Source organism: Thermobia domestica, chromosome 14 (assembly GCF_964235325.1).
Source record: "Thermobia domestica chromosome 14, izTheDome1.hap1.1, whole genome shotgun sequence".
NCBI classification, from domain to species: domain Eukaryota; kingdom Metazoa; phylum Arthropoda; class Insecta; order Zygentoma; family Lepismatidae; genus Thermobia; species Thermobia domestica.
Window position 1 is genome coordinate 3,494,582 of NC_137467.1, and position 27,962 is coordinate 3,522,543.

Here is a 27,962-nt window from a genome sequence, read left to right on the forward strand (position 1 = left end):
GGAAGAATGGAGATGTCTACACTGCAAGCAGTGGGTACATGACAGCTGCGGTGCTGAAGACACTCCTTCAATCAGTCTAACATGACAGACACTGAAAAATGATTGTCCGAATAGGGTCTCGTGTTAGGTGTCTCTAAGGATCTCGTATTAGGAACTATTTTAAGTACTGTATTCTTTTAAAATTTGTATAAAATAAGGAAAAAATATAAAGACAAATATGGTTTGTATTTTTAGGAATGTAAGGCACATTCAATACTGGACATGTCGGCATTTCTGGGTATGAATTTCATTCCACATATTGGAGATGGAGCTTATAAAGGGGGAAAGATGTTATATCCGGTACACTTTCTCTACATAAATTAATAAATAATCTAATCTACAGAACACAAACTATGAACTTCGTCAGATTAGCAGGGGACGACATACTTTTTAACGCCATACAAATTAGATTTTCCTATTTTCTCGAAAACTACGCATGAGAATTTATTCATTTTGTTGAGCTCTATATGTTCTATCGATTCATACACACACACACACACACACACACATATATATATATATATATATATATATATATATATATATATATATATATATATATATATATATACAGGTGTTTCTAAACAACACCGACAACGTTTGGGAGGTAATTCCTGACACCAAGATACGACAAAAAGTATAGACCAACCTGGGTGCAAAAATGCTTCCTTTCGGAGTTATAGACTGCCGAAAACATGAAAAAACTTAACTTTAGAAGTCCATAGTTCCAATACTATCGGGCCTACCGTAGTCGGGTCAAGACGGGCAAATGCGTGGGCTTGCGTAGTCGGGTCAAGACGGGCAAATGCATGGGCTTGCGTTTTTTAAAAGTTCAAAGTTCAATTTTTAATTGTGTACACTGTGAAAAAGCAACTTCCTTGACGTGGTGTAGCTATTTTGTGACACTTCTTTTTCAGTTAATTAAAGCGCATATTTTGCATATTTTTAGTGGCGGAAATGCCAGTCTCTCCTTATAATAGTAACAGTCTCGCATTCACAGGAAGTTCACCGGCTCCGGATCCCCCAGAACTTCCTAATTTGACATACTTTTGTATACTTTCTCAATAAAACTATCTTGGTTAACAAGGAAATGATTGATGTAACATGAACATTTAATCTTGCACTTCATCTGTACTCTCTCTCTCTCTCTCTGTCTATCTATAAAACAATCTAGTCCTACCATTTTTTTAAAAAAGAAATATAGGTGCAACTATTTTACAACTACTTATGGTCCTTTCGGGTGAAGAATAATACCTGTTCAATACTACATAGACTTAGTGGCTTGTATAAAGGTAAGCAAGAAAGTTCTGTCGCTTTTTCTCCCACCATCATCGAACATCGTTATCTCACCTAAGACATACCTGGAAGATCAAAAATAGACCCATCAACATCGACAACCTTCTGCCAACGTTATGGAAGGCCATTTATTCCATCGTGTTAGAACTTGGTGAACCCTGAAGCGAAGAAGGTATCAAGTGCATTTAGTACCTCTACTAGGGACTTGAACTGGCATCCTCCAAGGTGATTGTCTAAGGAATGGAACAGGTGATAATTTGACAGTGCAATTTCCAAACACACAGGAGGAGGACCTTCTTCTGGTGCAGTGCTGGTTTCGGCTGTTTTGGAACCGGCTCATGGGATGATAACCAATGATGACGGTGCCATGGAGCTTCGTATAGAACCCACTTCTCATCACATGTCAACACTCTGTCCAGAAATGGCTCCTTCTTCAGACGAGACAGCAAGGAAACATATGTGTCTCCTTGCTTTGCCTTCCGGTTCGGAATCAAATCATGTGGGACCCATCTTGTAGTGCTTCCCATTTTGATGGAGTTGCTGCCGAATGTTTTCTCCACTCACACTGAATTGTAGTCCCAGTTCCTCACATGTCTGGCCACTGTTCGCCTCAATTACTAAGCGAAGATATTCATTTCGTGCATGTGTTGGTCTTCCGGCACCTGGTGCGTCTTCGAGGGTTTCGCCACCGTCCTTAAACTTGGTAAACCATGGCTGCACTGTCCGCGTAGACGTGATACCCTCACCAAGGCCTGGAATATCTTCCGCCTCGCTTCAGCGGTATTTTAACCCTACAACGGTCGGGCGAAAAAAAAAGTTTCATGAACGGTCGGGCTGGGTCTGAGAGACCCAAGAAAATATAACTGCCTAATTAATTTGTGAACGATATTTTTTAAATAAAAACATTATTTTATGGAATTACAAGTATTTCTAAAACAGAAAAAAGGATTTGAGCTCGAAACTGGCGTTTTCGCTTATTTTTAAAAAATATTTGTAATATATTTTGTTAGTTAATTATATTGGCTTTTCTTTAAAAATATATATATAAAAGAATATGTGTTTTAAAGTTGTTATACATAAGTAATATTGTAAAGGATATTTATAAGTTTATTTGACATAATCTACGGCACCATCTATGTTGAAAGGTACTGAATGTCAGAGGTATTGTTGTAAAATTTCCGGAAATTTTGAACCTGCTGGTAAAAAAACGTTTTTTTCGGTTTTTTTCCGGAAAAATTGGAAAAAAATTAGAAAAAAAATCTTTCTATTAGGTTAGTTCTAGTAGTAATGGAACAGTTTTTTGTTTTCAAACGCGTGAAAAATGTAAGTTAAGAAATATCAATATTGTGAGTATTAAAAAAAAGAAAGAAAGAGAAAAAAGAAGTATTCGAAAATAAAACAGTTGTAATTATTCTTAAAAATTAATAGTCTTCACTCACTTTCTTTATGTGCCTTTTCGTCGTTTACTCCTGGTTGTGCATTAATTACAGACGTTTACAATTGCATACACATCTACTATCATGAAACGTTTATATTGCAACAAATAGGGCTCTAGAATGAAACGGATTTGTTGATCTTTGATCTTGTGAAATTTTGTTAATTTTAACCAAATTGTTTCTTAAAAGAAACAGCAGCAGGCAAATTTCACTAACCCTCATGCACTAAGACACAACGTCGCCGACATTCCAAAATTTCTGTGGTGCATATCAATGGCGTGACGTGTTAGCCTATATGTTTTTAGGGAAGTCTCGATATTTCATAGATTTGTTTTTAGTTAAAATCTTTTATGAACACTGAAATAAAGGGCTATGCTGTGATAAAGCAAAATATGCCGGTACCATAAGGATAAGTTGGGGCTGCTCTACCTAGCTCAGTCGGTAACATGGCTGACTTAAACGCAAGAGAAAGGGCTTCATACCCGGGTCCAAACTAAAAATCGTGTGAGTGCGCCCCACTCACAAGATTATGTGTGTGGGTGCCGGAGCCCCGGAGCACCCGCTAAGACATATAATTACTATTATTTAATGTTCAAATACAGATTTTAATATAAACTTTACGTACAAAATTTTGTATGTAAGCAAATACGTGTTTTCTAGTGCGACAAATTATCTATATGTATAAAAATGAAAGTGACTATATTTGTAACTTAACAACTCTTGAACCACCGGACTGATCTCGATAAAAATTTACAACATACATATTTTCTAGATGAGGTTCGGGTCTGAGATGGTTTTCACCATTTCACTTTGAAGTTGCAACTTGGAGGAAGGAAGTGCGGATATATATTGAAAATTACCGATCCTAGTGTCGAACTCATAGTTTTCTGGGTTGCTAAGGTGAACAGTGACATTTCCGATGAAGCTTAAATTCAAATTCAGCACTGTAACTTGGAGGAAAGATAGCGTAGATACATAAAATGATCAAAAAGACCAATATTAGTGACGAATCCATAGTTTTCGTGGTTGTTGAGATGAACAGTGACATTTTCGATGCCGTTTAAATCCAATGTTATTCCTTCAAATTGGGGGAACCGGGAGATATATAAAAAGTATTCAAAATGATCGATGCTAGTGTGAATCTCTAGTTCCCAGGGCCGCTGAAATGAACAGTGATTCTGACGCAGTTTAAATCCAAATTCAACGCCGAAATTTTAAGTTGAGGGAAGGTAGTGATATATAAAAAATGATCGAAAATGACTGATAGACTATTATTGTCGAATCCATAATTTACGCGGTCGATGAGATGAACAGTGACACTTCTAATGGCATTTAAATCCAAATTCAGCGCCGTGAAATGGGGGCAGAGAAGATATATATACAAATGATCGAAAGTAATCGATATTAGTGTTGAATCCATAGTTTTTTGGGTTGCTGTGATGAACAGTAACACTTCCGATGCCATTTAAATCCAAATTCAGGCCCGCAACTTGGGTAGGAAGAGATACCGGTATATAAAAATTACTGAAAATGTCCTATATTAGTGTCAAATCCATAGTTTTCGGGGTCGCTAAGATGAGCAGTGATATTCCGATGAAGTTTAAATCAAAATTCATCCCCGCAACTTGGGGGCGGGAAGATATATAAATATGATCGAAAATGACCGATATTAGTGTGGAATCCATAGTTTTGGGGGTCTCTGAAATGAACAGTAACACTTTCGATGCCGTTTAAATCAAAATTTATCCTCGTAAATTGGGGGCGGGGGAGAGGGGAGAAATATATATAAAAGTGATCGAAAATGACCGATATTAGTGTCGAATCCAAGGTTTGAGGGTTGTGAGATGAACATTAACAATTCCAATGCTGTTTAAATCCAAATTCAGCGCCGAAGCTTTGATGAAGGAGAAGGGGTGGATATATAAAAATGACCGAAAATGGCCGATATTAATGTCGAAACCATAGTTTTCGGGGTGGCTAAGATGAACAATGACACTTCTGATGCCGTTTAAATCCAAATTCAGCCCCTATTATCGTAAAGGGAGAGGGTGACATGTAAAAGTAATTGAAAATGACTAATACTAGTGTCGAATTCATAGTTTTTGAGGTCCCTAAGTTTATTGGAGACAGTTTTATTGTCCTTTATACCCAAAATGAAACGTATTCTCTCCGTGCGAAGAGCAGGTATTCTGCTAGTCTTTAATAATAACGAACGGAAGTTTCACATGTTAAATTCTTTAATATATTTGTGGCTGCTCATATTTACAGATTTCTGCGGTGTATGTTTGTATATGTAAATAAGATCTTGTCTCGTGTAGAGTTGTTCGAAAAATATACAAATAATAAAGAGGGATTTTTTATCAGGAATCAAACAACTAAAAAGAAAAATTAAAAGTTGTTGCTTTAAATATTTTTCCTGCTAGCGAAATACGCTGGATATATGCTGTAGATAAATTGCAGCAAATAAGATTAGCATCAGGGGAAGGAATAGTTTTTAAATTATATTCTCCGGGTTTTGTCAATATTTCCGAACAAAAGATTTCAAATGGGTTCAAAATTTTCCAGAAATTTTACACAGCATAAGGAAGATACGTATCTCCATAAAAATATGTATTTGATTTTAACATACTGGTATTAACTAAAATGATTCTGGTTCTGTTATTTTAACACTTCCCTGCCATAAAACGGTAACTTTATAAGATTACTTAAGATAATTTAAATGCGTCTATATTATTTAATCTAACTTTGATTATATTTCAGTATTTTTTGTAGCCATAACTCCATTCTATCACGATGCTAACTTTAAAGGAATGGTGTAAATATATTAATTGCCATAAAATGTCCCTATTCTAATACAAGAAACATAAGTACTCAATGATCTCAGCTGTAAAATAGTAAATATAAAATAGTTTTCATGTTAAAAGCTTAATGTAGTAAAATATTCGGAAATTTCAATTTTCCCAATTTTTCCGGTTTTTTCCAAGCTCGGGAAAGAACTGTTTTTTTACCCAAAATTTCCAGTTTTTTTTCAGGCCTTTACAACACTAGTCAGGGGTAAAGTTTTTTAGTTATCATTGTTGGCAAGATTGTTATCTAATGGCGGAGTGGGTGGAGTTTTCTCAGCAGCGGCAGTAGATAACAATTCTTTATCATCTTCTTCACCATACTCACTGTTACTATCATGATTACTAAATAATTCAAAATCAGGACCCGCATCGTAATCATCCAGTTCACTTTCGTCATCATATAAAATTCTATGAATTTTACTCACAGAAACTATTTCACGTTCCATTATGTTCAAAAGTTACTCAAAATATCATGTGAAATGTTCTTCGTATATACACACAAAAAATATCGAATAGGTAATCACAATTTAAAAAGTAAACTTCTTACAAGATTCTTGACACAAGCAAAAAAAAAGTTACGTGAACGGTCGGGCTGGGTCTGACAGACCCACGCGAGGTTCTGAGCTCTATTAAAAGCAAAGTAAGAATAAATCTATCTGGTTTGCGACACAAACGTTTCTTATAAGGTGTTTCAGGAAGGTATAAGAAGTTACAATTCAAACCGCTAATTTTAAGTTGGAGAAATTATTTAAAATATAAGTAGATGGGTCTCACAGACCCGGCCCGACCGTTCTAGGGTTAATCCAGTTTAAACTCGTACAGCATACACGTCTTTATGATGCTCTGCGGAAGTCCCATGTTAATTCTGTCCTTACGCAAGTTCATGGTGTGACTGAACCGACACAATCAGGTAGTATGTTTGATTTATCCACACCAACTGACCGTCGCGTTATCTCCATTCGCATTAAACTCATGGTGTGAGGGCCAGTTGAACACGGACCTCCAGAAAAGCGACAGAACTTTCTTGGTTCCCTTTATAGTATTGGACTCCCCATCCCCCCGTCGGAAGCTTGGACCCTTCGTAATAAAATTTCCAGGGTGCACGCCTGGACTGTAACAAAGGTGATTAGCTTTTTTCTTAGATAAGCATGTAATTCTGCAAAAGTTAAGATTGGATCTGTAGAATCGGTTGCGAAATTAATTGTACGTTTTACCTAAATAGAAAAAGAACTGAATACAATTGTGTAAAGGAATTATCTACAATTTGCCTGACATAACTCAGGTTAATTATAAAGAGAAAAATGGAATTCACGATCGGGATTGTGTGGCTAGAACTAAATTCAGTTTTGCATGCAGTTCAAATTTGGTTCTCTTTCCTTGATTAAAAACATCGTAAGAAGCATCTGATCATTTCAGAATTAAGAGTGTGTTAGACTGTGTTTATCAAGAACCTATTGTGTATCCGGTAACGCTCACTGTATTACAGCGAACTGCGCCTACAGCTATGGTCGCGGAAGACTCCTAATTTAGCCATGAAAACATCTGCAATAGTCATATCGGGAAATCCCCGTTGAACGAAAAAACGGGAAAGTGTACTCTTAAACGAAATATGTGTTTTCTTTATTATTAAAAGTTTGCAGAATTACCCGTTCTTCCTGCTGTTAGGTTAACGTTTATGCAATATACAGTATCATATTTGAAGGCCAGTGAAATAAATAAATAAAATCCCCTGCAGTGTTCGAATGGGAGAAAAGCAGAGACTGTATGTTTTATTAGGATTTTAACTCAACATACCGAAAATCTAAATACAGTGAGGGCATGTTGCCTATAAGATTGTGTTTCTGTTTACATAATGACTGAAAATCACTGGAGAGTTTCTCTTTAGTTACCGAGGGGGGGCATGGAGAGACTTTGATCCCTAGTCAACCTTTCTAAATACATAAATAAAAAATATCACCTTATGTTGTATTATAGAGAATTATACACGAAAATGACCAAAAATCGAGTTTTTATATTAGTAATTTCCTGCAGGAAAGCTCCCAGACCCCCTCTCGACTGAGGGGTATTCCAAATCTCCGGAAGAATTGCTCCCACAGCAGACAACCCCTAAATCCGCCCATGCTCAAAACACCACATTTATATGAATTAAGGCAAGAAGACACACACCCACACACATAAGAAAGAAACTATTCAACATGGCACATCAAAATATATAGTAAACTAAATTAATTTCTTTAAAGACATCTCATTTTGAAAAAGAAAAAAAGGTACGAAATGGGTGTTTATGTTGCCAGCTTAGAAATTACAAACAAATTTGAAATAAAAAATAATGTATTTTTACGTGAAAAGCTATTCGTCATTACTGTGCATAAAATAGATTTATTAAAGGTATTCAGCATCTATTCTCCCGTGACGGGATGTCTTGATCACTGAAAAAACAGTGGCGATATGCCTTCATTAATGAGAAATCAGAGGCAGTATGCCTTCATTAATGAAAAACCAGAGGTGGTATGCCTTCATTAATGAAAAACCAGAGGCGGTATACCTTCATTAATGAAAAATCAAAAACAGTATGACATAGCACCCTACCTTCTCAATTCGACCACTGAATTATTAACCTGTTAATATCAGTGAAACGAATATATAGAAATATATATATATATATATATATATATATATGCTTCTGTCAATATGTGTGTAATAAATTTAATAACAATGCAAGGCCTTCGGCGTTGTCCTTCTCAATATGAGTAAAGTCATACTGAATGGCAACACCTTTGTTGTATTTCCTTGTCACTTTCCAGCCCTGCTGCCATGTTCCTTCTTGTCTAAACGCAAGAAGTAAATGGGCTCAAAATATAATTGGGACTGTTAACAACCAGCTTAGCGATTCCGGAAACTAGTAATCGGATGTTAATATCGGTCATTTTCAACATGTTATTCTTCACGCCCCAATCTCTTAATGTTTATGACGTTGGTAGCTAAAGTTGGACTTGCACAACATCGAGACTGTCACTATCCATCTCAACGACCCAGAAAATTATAAATTTGACTATAATATTGGCCATTTGGGGCATGTTATATTGAAACATATTATAGACCATAGTTTTTAAAACATGATACATTTTAGAACGGAAACGTTATTTGAATTTCAGTATTTAAAAACTTTCGGCATATCCCTCGTACATATACCAAAAATTAATCCTAAATTAGTGCTGACTTTAGTGTTGTTACCAGCAAGCCAGTGTTCCACATTCTTTGTGAGTGGCTTTTGCATTGGGAATTTATGAATGGCTTATTATACTGTAGTATTGCTGTCAAAATTGCGGCATTTTGGACATTTGTGGCTTAATGAACTGTCACATGTTACTAAAATTGTGGTGATTATTTCTTTCTTCCTGTATTAATGAAAACAGTCTCTGTCGTTTTGATTTTGTTTAGGCCTAATTTAATAAATCTGTTTTCCCACATATGGCCAAATTTGATTTAAGATAGTCGAATTGCATCGAGAAGCCTAAATCTGCTGTTACTTTTTTTGTGTGTGTGTGTGCGTGTGTATGCGACACTTTGTCACGTAAAGAAAGTCTTTTTTCTACTTTACATACACCTACTTTTCATAACGGAGAAGTTCATTTTGGAAAATGTGGCAATAGTTGGTGTCACATCAGTGCTGACGATACAGCACAGAGAAAAAATTAGTTTTGTTTATCTTATCGTGATAATGAGGGAACAACTGTTTTATTTGAAGACCATTAGAGATTTTCATATATCTTTTGGCTTTCTGCTAAAAGCACTAATTATCTTTTCATGTGGTATTTTCAGCACTAATTTTTGAAATAGCCATGTGTGACAATTAGTGCTCATGTGGGCTGCGCTGTTTTAACGAAGATATCAAATTCAGTCACGTAATACAAAGTTCTCTATTTAGAAATCAACTGAAATAAATGCAGCTCTGTCAGTTAAACTTAGATAGCGATTTATGTTATTTTGAAAATAAATAAGTAACTTACTCTAATTTGTATTTTCTTCCTGTAGCAGTGATATTAGTTTTTTATTTCTTTTTTTCCGACAGGGCAAAAAATCTTGTGCGTCTAAGTCGTCGTCATTTTCAAGATCGTCTGGAGATCTAAAAGTGATTCCTTCTAGATCGAAGCACTTCAATTGGACTCAGTGTGGATCAGGTAAAGATCCCGTGAAAGTATATGAGTTCTCCTTGCTTCCTGAGGTTCCAAGTGTTCCTGGAGTTATTTACTTCAATGCTACAGTCAAGGTAGATCAGGACATCACTCCTCCAGTGCAGGTAAGTAGACTGCAATTATTATTATTATTTAAGTTCTTTTTATAGTTTTGATTCATTGAATTATGTTGAACATTTTTAAGAGCCTTTTTCATACGCTAATGAACACCAGGGGTAAAAGTGACGGGGAACGACGGGGTACGTCGTCCTCCACTTCGAAAAATATCTGCTTACTAAAAAATACAATGGACAAAGTTAGGCACGGAGGATGGGGTGGGGTCATGCGTCCCTCTACCTTTTCAGATCAACTTTTATCCCTGAGGAACACATGAAATCCTATGATGAATCGTCTCTGTGATCAAGAGGGATTTATGGTCCTGTGCAATAACTAGATTGTATAAGATGTTTAGATTGTTCATTAATCTCATGTGGTTTTTAAAGCTAATAAAGCCCATAAGCCCGATTTTTTAGCAGCTAGAATTTTTTTTAAATATACAAAATTATATGCTTTTCAGGCTCGCAACCAGAGGGGGGCTAGTGGGGCCTGGCCTTCCCTAAACTTTTCGTGGCCCCACCAGACCTCGACACAAAAAACACAATTTAGATATGTGTAAGAGAATTTTTAATGACTTGGCTCCCCCTAACATATCCATGGCCTCTCAAACCTATGTGGCTGGTTGCGGGTCTGATGCTTTTAATAATATAATTTTGAATAACAGGAAGTTCGTACGTATTTCTGACTTTAGCATGGCGAAGCCCTGAGAACCAACTTTGATCATTGGTTATTTTTTATATCGAAAGGAAGCCTAACCAATTCTAACCAACATGAACATTCTAACCAATCGCAACAAATCACGCTTCGTCGTGGCTTTGGGCCCAAGCATAAGGAATTAAGTTGTCCTTCAACTTCAAAACCCTAAACTTCGTTTAAATTGTTCGAGTTTGGTGCGGAGGTCGTTCGAGTTTGGTGCGTTTTAAGGCATAATTCCTTACTTAATTACAAAAGTCCCAATAGCCGGTGACAATGCTATGGATAAGTATCACAACTCTTAAAGAACGATGGGGCCGCGGTGGCTCAGCGGTAGAGCGTTCACCTCTGGTGCTTGGGGTCCCGGGTTCAATCCCAGCCCCCGCCAAGTGAACTTTGTGGTGGACAAACACCGTGTGCGTAGGTTTTCTCGGGGTTCTCCCACTTCCTTCATTCCACCATTTCATTCATTATTCATCATCACCGTCTCCTTTAGCCTAACCGGCAAAACCGTGGGACGTGGGATTTACTCAAAGATTTTCTTATAGAACGACTGTGTCAGTCTATGTGTCAGTCTGTGTCGACAGGTATAAGAGCGAAAATGATTAAAGATATGGAGAGGCATTTTTCCTTTCTTCAATCGATTCAGCGTCCCAAGAACACATTTCTCAACTCTCTATTCAAACTGGTATCGTTAAACATTAACGATTTCTGATTTTATCGTTGATCACTATAGAACAAGAATGGCAATAGATAGCGAGGCATTCGAATGGAATCTACTCAGAGTCTCAGAAATATGTTCTGTCTTCTCCTTTGTACATTTATTCAAACTCATAGCGCCTTATGCAGAGTCGTTGTGACGTGTGATTAGTACGATACTAAAGAGTTCGATTAACATTTGTTTCCTGCAGTAGTCCAACCTTTAGTGTGACGCTAATTATACATCAAAACGACTCTGCATAAGGTGGATACAGTCTATTTGATACAACTTGTCCCTTCTGACAGTTGCTTTCCTTTTAGTTTTCCTTCCTGCACGTGGTCACAACAATCAAGCAAGAAGAGCTGTTTCTATGGCAACAGCACGTTCAGCCAATTATATGGCTTATTCCTCTCGCTATGAAATGGTAAACATTCCACCCTCTCCGCACGTTGCCAATTTGAATAAAAACAAATGCACATTGTTTTAGTCACAGGTCAACTTGAGTAGTGGGCCTGCTGGTTATTGAGATCATTCTTTTTAGTTCTCTTTTGTGTCGTTCAATTTTATAAAACTGAGATTTACTTCCAGTGAATAATTTAGTGTATCAATACCAGACGCAAAAGCTGGCAACACAGCATTGAGCACCACCTACGCGCAGCGATCTTTCAGAAAGGACAAGTAGAATTAACTGCAGTATAGTGTGTCAATGAAACAATCAGGTCTGGCCCTAGGCAATTTGCCGCCCTCTCTTTCTGCAGAAAGAACAATTCTTAGAAGCCAAGATTTTAAGTATGCATGAACTGAACAACGTAGGGGAGGGACGCACTTAGAAAGGCCTAAAGATTACAAATACAATGTCGTTGTCAATGTGTGGCTTCCCTGTAAATAAATTTTTATGTCTCCTAGATAGAGATAAACGAAGTTATTTGTGTATGTGTGTCTGAAAATTGCAGTTTTTTAAAAAAAAAATCCTATTTTGCTGTAAACTATGCTTATTTTTTATAGTAGAAAGTAAATTGGACCTGTAGTCATTTAAAATTTTATAAAAACCTTAAATTTAAAATGTGGAACGATGAACGTAGTGGTGAGCAACATACAGTTGGTCTTGCCATTGATCAAACGTACCTTATTACACATTAAATAATTTTCATAACATGTTTGCGGCATACCATAAAATTAAATATAGATAGCACAGTACAATCCGTTATTACTAAATACCACTTTGTCATAGACAAATCTGTCAACAATCCCCGTTTTTGATAAATTTTTAATCTGTATCTTCCACTTCTTCACAATTCCATTCCCCGTTTTTGATAATTTTTCCACGTTTTCCCCGTTTTTGATATATTTTTTGATAAATCCCCGTTTTGACAATTTTTTCCCCACTTTTGATAATTTTCCCCCGTTTTTGATAAATTTTCACCTGAATCTTCCTCTTTTTCACAATTCCTTTCCAAGAGCAAATCTCATAAAACAGAGTTTAAAAATGCTTGAAAAGATCAAACTTTAAAAAAACTTTCTGAATTTTTCGTTACTTCTTCTGATGAGAGAAGCAGGCTCGTAGCCAGCCCAAAAATGTAGGGGGGCGGTAGACGTTAGAGGGGCCGATCCACACCATATTATAGTTCATTTGCAAACCTACCGTGAAAATTTTACTGGTCCGGGAAGGATACGAGCCTGGAGAGAATTCTAGTGAAGGATGGATTTTCTTTTATGACTTTGCAGCACTGGAAAACCAATTGTTCCAAATCAAACAAGAAATACATCGATTTATAGAACTATTGTGGTAATGAGTTGAAACACACACAGATTTGAAATTGTGAAATGTGGATGATTGTAGTTGGCCTCATGAGATTCTCTTCGTCATTTCAACAAAAAGACAGGATTTTAAAAGAACAAACACTCACCAGTAATAGAACATATACAAGGTGTTTCAAAACAACACCATTCCTGATATCATCAGGTCATTCCTGACATTAAGATAAGAAAAAAAAGTATAGACCAACCTGGGTGCAGAAGTCCGTTATTTTGAAGTTATATGCTGCCGAAAACATGAAAAAAAAAACTTTAAAGATCCATACCTCCAATACTATTTGACGTACCAAATGTCGGGTTAAGACTTCACTTACAGAGTAGTAGTACCCTATATCTAAATATCCATGTTTCAGAATCCTACGGTACTTTCGCAACTAATTTTTTGGAGGTGGTTGGTGAGTACTTCAAATTATATCCTATGCCCATAGTCAAACACTCTGCATAAAAATTGCTGCGTGAGTACTGCTGGATTATGAAACATCTATTTTTTGATACCGCACATACTAGAAAATGAAAAAATGAAATGGAATTTTTGAGTTTTACGTCCCACGGTTATGCCGGTTAGGCTAAAGGAGACGGTGATTATGAGAAATGAATGAAATCGTGGAATGAAGAAAGTGGGAGGAAACGGGAGAACCCCGAGAAAACCCACGAGCACGGTGTTTGTCCACCACAAAGTCCACACGGCGCGAGCTGGGATCGAACCAGGGACCCCAAGCACCGGAGGTGAACGCTCTACCTCTGAGGCAGGCCCCCTTCCCCCCCCGCACATATTAGTTCCTAGGTGAAGTTTTGACTAGAGTACGACAGGTCCAATAGTATTATAGCTATTAGGGATGCGCACGAGACAAGATTTGAGGCTGTCTCGTCTCGAAAATGTGCTGTAAAAGCGATGTCTCGACTCGAAAAATGTATATTTCTCTATTGCAAGAGCTGTGTCTTTACTCGAATTTTGTTAGGAAAATTCTGTCTCGACTCGTCTCGTGCGCATCCCTAATAGCTATGGACCTTTAAAATTCATTTCTTCATGTTTTCGTTAGCCTATAGATAACTCCGAAATTATGGATTTCTGCATCAAGGTTGGTCTACACTTTTTTTGTCTTATCTTGGTGTCAGTGCTGTTTAGAAACATCCTATAAGTATTGTTGCATTTGAGAAATTAACAAATAATACAATGTTATGTAAGTAAATAATATTATGAGTAAGGATTTTATAGAATAACAAAATCTGCTTTTTCATATTCTTTAATTATAGCATGTTCATTTAATCATAATTCACCAATCCAATGGCCAACTTGAAAAAACGTTTAATGAAATGTTTCAGATAGGCAACTTATCACCAATGTACGTTGAGTTGAAATCATAACTCAGGAATATGCCTTTGTCGAAAGTGTAATAAATTTGTTAATGTCTTGTAGTGGAAAATAATAAAATTTATATTCTGTGCATAACAACACAGTCGTTTATGCAGTGCTATTCTGTGATGTAATTATTCGGACGGTTGATCTAAAGTTAAACATATTTCATTCCATGTGATTTAATTACTTTTTTCTTTCTTGATGTTAATTCAGGGAAGCTGACACATTGCATTCTTTTAATTCATGTAACTTTCCAATCTAAATACCATATCTTTAATCAGTAAAATATTCTAGTAAAAATACTTGTATGTTTGGTTATCGTAGTGATGTCCCAAATATTTACTGTTAGTAGATTTCAAACACCTAAGTTCATTAACATGTTACGACAAGTATTACATGATACATCGATACATCGAATTTAACTTTCGATTTCCAGGCCTCAAACATTCATATACGATGTGTGTTCGAAAAGTATCGAACCTTATTTTTTTCCCCCGCGAAAACCAATAAAGCGCGGGAGACTTTTCTCACTATAGGCATAGAGGGCACACTCATGCACAGTCGTGAATTTTTCCCGCCCGCAGGAAGTGTCAGCAGTGATGCTAGATTGAGGGAAATTTCCAACGGCGTAGGGAGATTTAGCAAAGAAATTTTTACGGAGAGAAAAAGGGAGATTTTATGAATATGAGATAAAATGTAGGGAAATTTAGCTTTTCAACAAATGTTATGTTACTAAGCACTGCCGCAATATGACGAAAAACAGTGGCGTTCTTTCCACAATCCCACATACTTTATTTTCCCACAAGCCTTCTGTGGTTTGGCTTGGGGATGTTATTATACAACATAACATTGAAGTAATAACAGATCAAGAGTACAAAAGTATGTTGTGTAGATATAAGCACAGTATAAGAATCCATAGATACGCAATAATGCTCTCGTTAAAATATTATATATATTATGGTGAACTAAAATGAGGGAAATTTTATCTTAAAAAGGGAATTTTTGAGCATTCCCGAGGGAAATTTTAACTTGAGGACCTAGCATCACTGATCGCTAGCAGTCAACCAACGACTTAAGACGTGTGGCGAGCTGTCGTCGGATTTCAGTTTTTTTGTAAAATGACAGAAAATGGCAACGATGTTGCATCAAATTGTATTTATTTATTTCGGAAAAACAGTCAAATACCTAATTGCAGTTTCCTATCATTGTACGATAATACACTTTAAAACACATATAATAACATGATAATATGATCTTAATTGTATCGTAATAAACTCTGAAATACATATATAATAAAATAATATAAAAGCAAAATATATGTTAAAATACAGATAGGACGATGTACAGGATACAGCAAATTTACATAGAATGAAAATTTTGTTCATAACTAAAAATATCTATATCTGGGTGTCCTTGTGACACATTATTTTACAATATACATATTTTTCTGACAGGCGATGCATCCAATGCATTAGTCCTTTGCGCTGAGAAATGGAATATGTCATTATGGGGTCTCGTTACTCTATGTGAGACGTGAATCTTGATTTCTGATAAATATTCTGAATCTATTGCGCCATGAATTATTTTATGTAAGAAAGATAATATGAAATGACTTCTTCTGCTTTCAAGAGATTGTAATGAATATTTGTTTCGAAGACCTTCGTAGTTCTCAAATTTTGGATATATACCTGTTTCTTTATATGTCAAAAAGCGCACAAATTTGTTTTGAATGTTTTCGATTTTATTTATATATTTCTTACTATTAGATCCCCATATTATCGCTGTATATTCCACCATAGACCGTACATAGGCAGTGTATAATGTTTTGAGGACATTAATGTTAGAAAAATAACTTCCTAATCTCATCACAAAGCCATGGTTCTTAAAGGCCTCATCAACTATTCTGTTGGCATGAATATCGAATGATAGGTTTGACTGCAGAGTGACTCCAAGATCAGTAGTATAATCCACTCTCTCAATTGGCGTTTGATTAATAGTATACACATTGAGTACATAGTTTATTTTTCTGGTGTATGATACTACTTTGCATTTTCTAATATTTACCAGCAACTTGTTTGATTCACAGCATTGGGAAATAGCATTAATGTCACTTTAGAAAGAAATAGCATCTAATTCTGTGGAGATGCTGCGATAGATTTTTTTAGATCATCAGCAAACAGTAGTTTGTGGGAAGATGTTATGACAGGTGATAAATCGTTAACAAATAGTATAAATAGTAGAGGTCCTAAGTTCGATCCCTAAGGCACGCCAGAGTCTACAAGATATTCCTTAGTTAAAATATTATTGTATCGAACGCGAAGTTTACGTTGGCAAAGATAGAACGCTATAAGATGTTGAAGATTTTGTGAAAAATTAAATGTCACAAGTTTGCTGAGAAGTACCTAGGTATATCATGATTAATAACGTCGAACGCCTTGTAGAAATCTGTATAAATTACATCTACTTGTTACTTTTTATCCATTTCATTAGCTATAAAATGTGTGAGTTCTAACAGTTATAGGGTTGCTTTTACAAGTTTTTACAAGGTTTTACAACTGACTTGAACATTTCTATTGTTTTATGCATTATAAACATATGGTGAATGAATATTTTACTTGTAGTTATAAATTGCTACTTTATTGGTTAAAGCAAAAAAAACAAAGAAAAAAACAAATGACCCGAGCGGAAACCGAATCCGGGACACTGCACGTGAGCCGTAGATGCTCCTTACTCTCCCACGTTGTCAGTTTGTAGCTTTACGCGTCGTATCATATATGCGGCAAGGCGGAAACTTTAAGACGATATTTCTCCGTTATTTCTGGCTATTGCGCTCTCCCAGTTTGTAATATTAACACTTCAAGTGCGCACTATTACCTCGCGAAATATAGTCCTGAAGTACATTTACCAAAATTTGATTTTCCCTTGTAAGAGAATGAAATTATTTTTAAAAAAATCATTTCTTTCTTTCTTTCTTTCTTTCTTTTTTTCTTTCTTTTTTCGTAACAGTGTTCTCACAATCTAAGTGTATATCAACTAAAATTGACGTCATGTGGATTGAGATTGCATAATTTGCATTACGATATGTCTAAGGTCACTTCCGGTTTATAGGTCTTAAATGATAAAGGAGCTGAACCTAAAAGTATATTTTTTTTCAGTGGTTTAGTGGTAGAGCATTTACCTCTGATGTATGAGATCCTTGGCTCGATCCAGCCCGTGCCAAGAGAACTTTATGGTGCACAAAAATCGTGTGAGTGTTTTTTTCGGGATTCTCCCGTTTCCTCCCACTTTCTTCATTCTACCATTTCATTCATTTCTCATCATCATTATCCCTTTTAGCCTAGTCGGCATAACTAAGAGACGTAGAACTTCAAGAACCGAAACTAGTTTGTAGAAATGCCAGAAGGCCAACATTTTGGTTTTCTACAAAACTGGTTCGGTTTATCACTGAAAATGTCTCTTGATAGAAAGCAAAACTGGTTGTCAGAAATCGGTATTTTAAAATTTAAAAAAAAAAAAAACGGTTTAGGTTTTTCTAAAAGCTGAAAAACAGGGTTTTGTGTCTACTTCTGGTCATAACCTAACATCTTTAAGAGAACGTATTTACTGATATGACTTTCGATTTCCGAAAGGTTCACGAAATAAATTGACCAACTAAAGGAAAAATATTTCAACTTCTAACAATCTGGTTATTCACCTCAGTGAAGGATAAATTATCTTTTTTTTTTCTGTTAACACGGATTAATAATTTTATCACTAGTCGATATTTGTGTAACGAATTTATCATGACCTTGTAAATATACTGTATGTAAACTAAATACAAAATTGAACTCTACAAAACTGATTTTGTTCCTTCACGAAAGATATTTTCACTTTTCTTGATTAGATAAGTGTAAACCGCGGGAAAATTTTTATCTTCTGTAAGAGCTACGTAACGTTGTTGACATTTTTTCTCAGTATCCATGAGTTCCAGCACCTCGGCTACCTGCGATGTCATCGATGACTTAGTTCAATTCAACTGATAATATGGCTCACAAATCAATTGAGTTGTTGATGGATTTTATTGTAATTTAAAGTCATGTAAGTTGCTTGTTACTCTTCTGGGAATAAAATTCAACATTCAACATAACTTACTTATAGTATAATTCTACTATACTTACTATAATTCTACACACAAAAAAGGAGTTTAAAATGTACAATCTGAGTTATAGGTTAGCCAGTTCAAAATCTAGCCATTTTTTGCGTAAAAAGGTTATTTCTGAAGGCCATCTACCCTATTTTTTCAGAGATTGTTGGCAACACTGGTAACAACTGCACCCAACAATGTTAAAACAGAATGTTTAAAGATTTGTTGGCATTGTACTTCGCATGACTACCTACTCTTAACTACCTGATACAATAGATTTTTTAAAAAAGAAAAAGAAAGAAAAAGATAAAATTCCACAATAGAATGAGAAATATTTTTTAAACGATCTGTTTGTCTTGTAAAGCCTGACGTGACTTGGCTAATGAAAAACAGTCATCTACCAAAGGCTTTTTTAAAACCTGAAAACTGTAAATTTTAACTCTTTTAGAACTTCCATTTCACATTTGTATAATCTAATATAATGTAATATAAATAAAATAAATAATTTGTTTGTGTGTTTGTCTGTCTGTTTGTCTGTGTGCGGCCTGAGAACCAGACGAGTGGACCGAGAGTTACTAAATTTTGGTCACGAGTATCTTGGTCCAGACCCAGGCCGGTAGCCAGCCCAAAAATGTAGGGAGGGGCCGGCTGAAGTTAGGGGGGGCCCGACCCAAAAATATTATAGTTCATCACCATATTATAGTTCATTGGAAAGCCTACCGTGAAAATTTTAGGGGGCCCGCAAAAATTTAGGGGGGCCCGCCCCCCCCCCCCTAGACCCCCCTGGATACGGGCCTGTCCAGACCCCAGACCAAGACGAAGTTTTCTTCAGCATTCGAAGCAGGGGAGTCTCAGGGAAGGGAGCGTTTACCGGGACATGTAAAACTAGCAGAAAATGACCGATATTAGTGTCGAATTAATAGTTTTCGCGATCACTAAGATGAATGGTGATACTCCCACAGGCATTGACTTCCAAATACAGCCCCCATCGGCTAGGGGCCAGGTGTTTTTTTTTCTCTCAAAATTGTTTACATAGGTGTTTAGTTTGTTTACATAGATATTTTATCTGGCCCATACGAAGAATAGATATTTCAGCTAATTCTTTATAAATAAATAGTAGAACAACTTTAAAACATTTATTTAAGAATTTAGCCTACTTCTCACGTTACCTAATATTTTGTTTATTTTAAAATTATACGTGTGTATACAGTCATTATAACGTGCATAATTTTTCTTGCAATTAAGCTAGAAATTATATAATTTATCTTAAAATGTATACAATAGTTATATTCTTACACCTCCTACTCCGGTAATATTCTTTTAAAACAGACATCAGAGAGCATACTAAACATTTATAAAGTACTAGCCTGCACTAGGAAGAAGTAAAATATGAAAAAGAGTGGATTTTGATATAGTATGGATAAGGTATGAAGTCTAATTATAGACCTATGCAGCATTAATGTTATTTGGCCGAGTGTAACCACCTAGCAAAAATATTTCGTACTAGCCTATGCAGAAAAAAATGTACTAGATTTGGGGGAAAAGCACTAAAATTTTATCTGCTCCCGTTTCACCCTATTTATGACATTCTACGATATTGATATATTATTAGAAGGTTTCTGGCAGCTCTCCCTCCGTATGGGTAGGGGAGTGACCCCACATTCTTGAAAGAACCCCCAACTTTAATTTTTTTACAGTCAAAATTCAATACAAAACGTGCAAACCACTTACACCCTCCCAATAGTGACTTGACACCCCCAAACTAAAAATTCTGGCGAAATCCCTGCTTAATTGTCGTATTAGAACTCACTGTAAAAGCATTAAAGTAACACAAGTATGACAGATATAAAGGATGTCGGGAGAAAACAAGAAATATCATAAAATCGATTTATTGAGAAAATCAAGTTTTAAATCCTTACTAGTGTATTGTGATCATTTATTAGTTGGAGGAGGCGACCGTTCGGTACCTATGTCCCACTTCCTCTGGTCTAAATACTAGGGATGGCCAGAACCGGTTCTTGCTGGAACCGGTTTTCGGGTCTGAACGGGTCCGGTTCTAGAAGATCCGGTTCCGAAACCGGTTTTTCGGATCCAGGTCTAGAACCGGTTCTTCGGATCCAGGTCTGGAATCGGTTCTTCGGATCCAGGTCTAGAACCGGTTCTTCGGATCCAGGTCTGGAACCGGTTCTTCGGATCCAGGTCTGGAACCGGTTCTGAAAACAGAACCGGTTCCTCGCGGAACCGGTTCCGCTGGAACCGAAACTTTGTTACCATCCCTACCTAAACGCGAGCTGCTGGCAAGCTGTGAACAGTATGCTAGATGAAATGGTGGAAGCGACAGGCAGGCTCCCAGACGGCGGCAGCTTGTCTCATTTGGCTAAATAAACTGGGTAACTGGCAAACTCATTGGCTAAACAGGCAAACTGGCCAACTCATTTGGCTAAACACCCACTGGTAGACCAAATTTTTTTTCTGGGGGCACAAGCGGGTCTGGGCGGGGAAGGCACAAGCGCATGGTCCTCTTTGCATTATTTTTGAAGGTGAACTTTGTGCCTCCTTTACAGGTCTTTTGAGGCTTTCGGATCCAGGTCTGGAACCGGTCCCTAAGATCCGGTTCTGGAACCGGGTTTTCAGATCCAGATCTGGAACCGGTTCCTAAGATCCGGTTCTGGAACCGGGTTTTCAGATCCAGATCTGGAACCGGTTCTTAAGATCCGGTTCTGGAACCGGGTTTTCGGATCCAGGTCTGGAACCAGTTCCTAAGATCCGGTTCTGGAACCGGGTTTTCGGATCCAGGTCCGGAACCGGTTCGAGAACCGGTTCTGAAAACCGGATCTCCGAGAACCGGTTCCTCGCGGAACCGGTTCCGCCGGAACCGGAACTTTGTGGCCATCCCTACTAAATACCACTGTTAATAAAAAGGCAGAAGAAAAAATAAATGAAATTTTTGAGTTTTACGTCCCACGGTTATGCCGGCCCAGGGTTAGGCTAAAGGAGACGGTGATGATGATTAATGAATGAAATGGTGGAATGAAGAAAGTGGGAGGAAATGGAAGAACCCCGAGGAAACCCACGCACACGGTGTTTGTCCATCACAAAGTTCACTTGGCGGGCGGAGGGTTTGAAACCAGCACCCGAAGCACCAGAGGTGAACGGTCTACCACTGAGCCACCGCGGCTCGCTAAAGGCAGACGAAAGTTGCAGGAATAGTGAAATTTTTGTACATTGCCAAATTTTCATGAGATTCCTGTTTCTCTCCCAAATGTAGACCCATATTTATGACAAAAAAAAATAGGGGGAGAAAAGTATTGGATTTGTTGGTGAACGTACTAGAACACTAGAATATTACAAAAGGTATTAGGTCTATTACAAAAGGTATTAGATCTAGTACCCACAAGGGTGAGGAGCTGCCAGAAACCTTCTAATAAGATATTAATATCGTAAAATGTCATAAATTGGGTGAAACGGGAGCAGATCAAATTTTAGTACTTTTTCCCCCAGATCTAGTACCGTACTTTTTTTCTGAATAGGTTAGTACGAAATATTTTTAGTGGGTAATCACACTGCTTTTTACACTCCTTTCAAGTCGGATACTCCTGAGTATAATGCATATAATAATACGATGCGGGCGCGGTGGTTCACTGGTAAAGCGTTCATCTCCGGTGCTTGGGGTCCCTGGTTCGATCCCAGATCGCGCCGTGTGGACTTTGTGGTGGACAAACACCGTGCTCGTGGGTTTTCTCGGGGTTCTCCCGTTTCCTCCCACTTTCTTCATTCCACCATTTCACTCATCTCTCATGATCACCGTCTCCTTTAGCCTAACCGGCATAACCGTGGGACGTAAAACTTAAAGATTTCATTTCATTTCATTTTTGCATATAATAATGTAGTTGTTATTCTATAGGGGTAAGTCATAAGTCTTACAATGTTCTGGTACGCAATGTCCTCCACAGCCACCTCGTTGCCAATTCCTCGATCCATGTCGATAACACGTCCTGTCCTTGGAAGCAAACAAGTTAGCCAGTGCTGCTTCCATTTCCTACTGGTTAGTGAAGTATCGTGATTTCAGGGACTGAATTATAGATTGAAACAGGTAGTAATCCGAAAGAGTAAGATCAGCACTATTTACCAGGTGTGGCATTAGATCGATGCCATTGAACTTCTAAATTATTTTCTTCTGTTGTTTCAAGCCGAGTGTGGTTTTATGTTATCTTTCTGCAGCTGGATGCGTTTTCAGTTCACCAATGCTCGATAGTTTTAACAGAGTACAACATACATCCGCTCCGATTGTTTCGGATAAAGGTCGACATTGATAATACGACCGTTAGGAACAAACTTAAAGTAAATTACGGCCTTGAAGTTCCACCACATAGAAAATATGACTTTATGCTCGAAACGACCCTGTTTAAAGACCAATTCTGGAAGTTGTCCGTTGCTCAACCACTGTTTTTGCTCATTCAAATTTCAGAAAAAAACTCCAAATTTTTGTTGCATGTGACACTCCTCTTCAGGAAACGCACATCAGGTGGATTTTGCACTTTAACCAGGGGTAAAAGTTGATCTGAAAATTTGGGGGGACGGCAGGTAGCGGCATGACCGTTCCCCCTGCCTAACTTTGTCCATTGTAATTTTTTAGAAAGTGGGGAGACTCTGTACATATTTTCTCGAGGTTGGGGCGACGGCTTCCCCCTGCGTTCTCCCTCACTTTTACCCCTGACTTCAACTACACACAACTACTCTATTCTGTGTCTGAGTTGGGGTTAACCAGTGGCGGATCTAGCCCTCCCCCTCAGTGTTTTAAGTAACAAAAATAATTTAAGGTATTATTTATATATTTTTCAAAGTTTATAGTAAACTCATGATATACCTATCATAATCTGGGATCTGGATGCCCCCCCCCCCCTCAGTTTCTACATTCTAGATCCGCCCGGTCAACTCATGTGGCACATTGCTGCAGCTTCTAATGGTTGTGCCGAGTTCGTGAAGTTACCACACTAGAGTGGACTGACACATGGCGAGTTGGTTTAAGTATCTTGTGTGCTGTTGATTTTTTTTTTTCTCAATAGCTTGTTACCCTAGGACCGGATCTTCGACATTTTTAGAATCTATGCGAAACTTCTGGAACCATCGAGTTGCAGTGCTTTGGTTCATTGCACATTCACCTTTTGCATGTCAAGTATTTTGGGTTGCTGCCGCAGTGTTATTGTCCGAATTCGAAATCATACTGTAAGAGTTCACGTACGAGATGTGGTTGAGCACTCATCGCCACTTCATTGTACTAAAGATATACCCCTAGCCTTCCGTTGCAAGCGCTGCTATCGGCTGAAGGAAATCCACTCGCTTTCTCTCGCTTAGCAACAGCTGAACCCTTATTGGCTCAACGCGTGGGTGTGTGAGGGTGTGAGCTTTAGTTCGCATTTTTGCCACGGCTCAAGACATTTTGGCAGCACAATAGCTGAACATTAAAAACTGATTGAAGATCCTGGTAGAGAAATGGCCTGTGTGTTAAATAGTTTGCTTCATACAGTATTAGTCTCAGTTTGATCTTGTACTTACGATTTGACCTTGTACTTACGATCTGACCTTGTACTTAAGTACGGCCTATACACACGCCTACTCTTTGGACTGTGCAAATACTAAAATAATTCTGATTTATTCTTGCATAAGAAATAATAAATTGAAATTCAGATTAAACTGATATATTTGTTATTTTCAGGTAGCATTAAGCATTAAAAAGAAGCTGATGAAGATGTGGACGGGAGTTCCTTGCATCCAAAATCTCGGATCCTGCGTCTATTCTGATGCGTGTCCATTGATCCCTTTCAAGGATAAGTGCCCAAAGGAGTTTGTGGAAGCGAAAGTGCCCTGCAAATGTCCTGTTAAAAAGGTATGAACGAAATGAACCATACAGTGAGTTTAGCAAAATTTGTTGATTAGGATGAACAATATCGGAGTCTCTGCTTACAATAAGCAAAGAAAAACATATATCAATTATAATAGGAAAATTATGTATAAACATGAACATATAGGGTTAGACATGCACTGAATCTCACGAAAAGACTAAAATAAAAGTTTAATTCAATTATTTAGTATTTAATTGACGCTCAAACAGAGAACACAGGTTTAGCCTAAATGTTTCATCGTGGTTTCAAAGCACTGTCTAATGACAAGTATATGACTTACAAAGACGGGTAATACATGAAAAGATAGATGTATTCCCAGTTTAAAAAGTTCTACTCATGACTCGCGTGCACGCTAGATGGCAGGGTTGTGATAGCACTCTACAAGATGCGGCAAAGCAGGGGAAGATTTTTGGTGTCTTAAATATGTGAAGTGTGTTTTGTCGGTTATGAGTAGAGACCGGATGTTAGGCAAAATGCCTATTCTTTAATATTAAAGATATGATCAAAAATAACGTTTTAAAGTTTATGTGGGGGGTTAGCTATAGTTTCGATTTAAGCCAATTTTATTTTGCCTATTTTGGCTATTTCGACCTTTACTGCCTAAATAATTGCTTTAGTGCCTAATTTATTTATTTATTTATTTATAATAGTCCTCTACAGAGCCAAAATCCATTTACAGAGGAACATATGTATACACACATAATTACATATGAAATACATATATATTTATCTATATATTGAAAGAAATAAAAAATACATGTAAACAAGGAAAAATACAAGTTAAATAATAAAAACAAATTAAAATATTAATAGTATAAATTTAAAAGAAAATTAAAAATATGAAAAAAAAATGAAAAAAATTGAAAAATAAAAAAAAGTCTCCAGCATAGGTTCAACTCATAGAGATAAGTCATAGGAATAACACTTCTTAATTATTTAATTAATCCATACATAATGTCTTTTCAAAATATTATTTTTGAGTGTACGCAAATATATAGAGATAGGATAACAGAAGTCAAGATCCAAATCTGATGAAACCAGCTGATTGAAATTCTTACAAGCTCTAACTATGAATGAGTCCTGGTGAATTGTAATATGAGATCTCGTTATGTTAAATATTAAATTCTTACTCAATGGTCGTTTTGGTATATTGAAATTAATATATTGGAGCAAATTACAATTATCTGTTACTGAGTTTACTGTCTTGTACAAATATGTTTGCTGAATAAGGAAACGTCTACTGTAGAGAGAATGCATATCAAATTTAAGTAAAAGAGAAGAATAAGAGATCTTATTTTTAGTTGCTGATATATAATAGAATTTGAAATAAAGATGTTTCAAAAATTTAAATTGGACTCGTTCTATGTTATTTGCTTGTAATTTGTGAATAGGATCCCAAAGAGCACAACAGTATTCCAACTTACTTCTAATCATTGCTATAAAGAGGTGTTTTAAAGCTTGGATATTATATAGGTCTCTTGTACTCCTTATTAAAAACCCTAGTGCCCTGTACGACTCTGCAATAATTTTATTTGTGTGACATTTAAGTGTAAACTTATGATCTAGTAATACACCTAAGTCATTAACAGAATATACTCTTTTTAACTTTTCACTATTAATCTTATACTCAAAAGATGGACAATTAATTTTATTTGAAAACGTTATAACATTACATTTTTTTATGTTAAAATATAATTTGTTTCTGATACACCATTGCAGACAACTATTAATATCTCTTTCTAGTTCATGTCGATCATTATTCACTTTTATAGCTTTAAATATTTTCATGTCGTCGGCATATAATAAACAATTACTATATTTTACAACATTTGGTAAATCATTAATGATTAAGGAAAATAGCAATGGGCCCAAATTTGAACCTTGTGGTATACCTGAATTAGCTACGTAAATAAAAGATTTTACAAAATTATAATTGACAAAATATGTTCTACCTCGCAAATAAGAGATCATAATATTTATCAAAGAGGTTGAAAATCCCATAGCCAGAAGCTTATTTATTAAAACCGTGTGATTTAATTTATCAAATGTTTTTTGAAAATCCGTATAAATTACATCAACGTAATATCCATTATTTATAGAACTTGCAATAAATTGAGAAAAAGAAGTTAAGTTGGTCAAAGTTGAGCGTCCTGGGTAAAAACCATGCTGAAAAGGTGAAATATAGTATTTGACATGCGAGAAAATTCTGTTAAATAAAATTTGTTCGAAAATTTTTGAAGGAACTGAAATTAGGGCAATAGGTCTATAATTTTCAATATTCTTAGAGTTTCCTGTTTTTAATATCGGTGTTATTTTACTCAGCTTCCATTTATCCGGAAAGGATTGAGTTTTCAAAATTAAATTGAATATCAAACATAGTGGAACTAATAAAGGTTCAGCACAACCTTTAAATAAATATGTGGGAAGTTCATCTGGGCCACTACTTCTGCTAGATTTTAATTGCTTTATTGATTGGTGAATTTCATTTTTAGAAATATGTGTTACTGCTAAACTATAGCTTATAACTGATTCATAATTTTCGTTCAGAGTATATGTAGGTGGACTAGGATCATAAACACTGCCAAAATACTTAGCGAACCCATTTGCAATTTCTTGAGGTGAATTCAATGAACCATCCCTGTATTGCATTACAGAAATATTAGATTTTCTTTTTCTTTTACTATTCAATAAATTTCAAATTTTTTAGGGACGTGTTTGATTATTTCTTCATAAGATTTAATGTAGTTATTATACGCAGTTTTTATCAATTTTTTCGAATGTCTACGAAATTCATTATATTGTTCGTCATGATAATTTGAAGTTTTTCTGCGTCTCCTATGATACTCTTTTCTTTTTAGAACATTAATTATTTCATTATCGAACCAAGGTGGAAATTTTCTTCTATTTCTATTGTTAAACTTGGGTACGTGTGCTTCAATAATTTTATATACTGTATCATAGAAAATATCTAAAGCGTCATTTATATTCCGAACGTTTCTTAAGTCTTTCCATGTTTCATTCTTTAAGTCTCTATAGATACCACAAAAATCTGCCTTACGATAATTATAATAAGAAGAGACGTCACATCTCTTTCGGGTATCCTTATAATTACATGGAATATTAAATACCAACGGAGGGTGATATACATCAACTGATACCAGAGGTGAGGTACATAACTCGACTTTAATTACATCATCACGGCCGCATAAAACCAAATCAAGTGTTCTGTGATTAACATTTAAGACATTATTCACATTCGTTAACCCTAACAATGATATAAAATTATTAATTTCTGTGATGAAAATATCATTTGCATTCCAATTTGTTGCAGTACCGATAAGTGATGGTATGTTAAAGTCACCTATAATTAATAATTTATCATTATATTTGACAAATAAATACTCTATTTTTGAACAACTCTCGATAAGTATCAATACTTATACCAGGAGGTATATAAAGCAC

At 36.3% G+C, this 27,962-nt stretch overlaps 1 protein-coding gene across 1 annotated transcript in view; it reads left to right on the forward strand.

The window, feature by feature from the left end:
- LOC145670557 (ganglioside GM2 activator-like) overlaps positions 1 to 27,962 on the forward strand; it is a 53,131-nt gene that overhangs the window by 13,778 nt on the left and 11,391 nt on the right. Inside the window, exons 2-3 of the mRNA XM_081739362.1 lie at positions 9,690 to 9,917; positions 24,314 to 24,484. Of these exons, the coding sequence (XP_081595488.1) occupies positions 9,690 to 9,917; positions 24,314 to 24,484 (399 nt within the window). The remainder of the gene's footprint in view (positions 1 to 9,689; positions 9,918 to 24,313; positions 24,485 to 27,962) is intronic.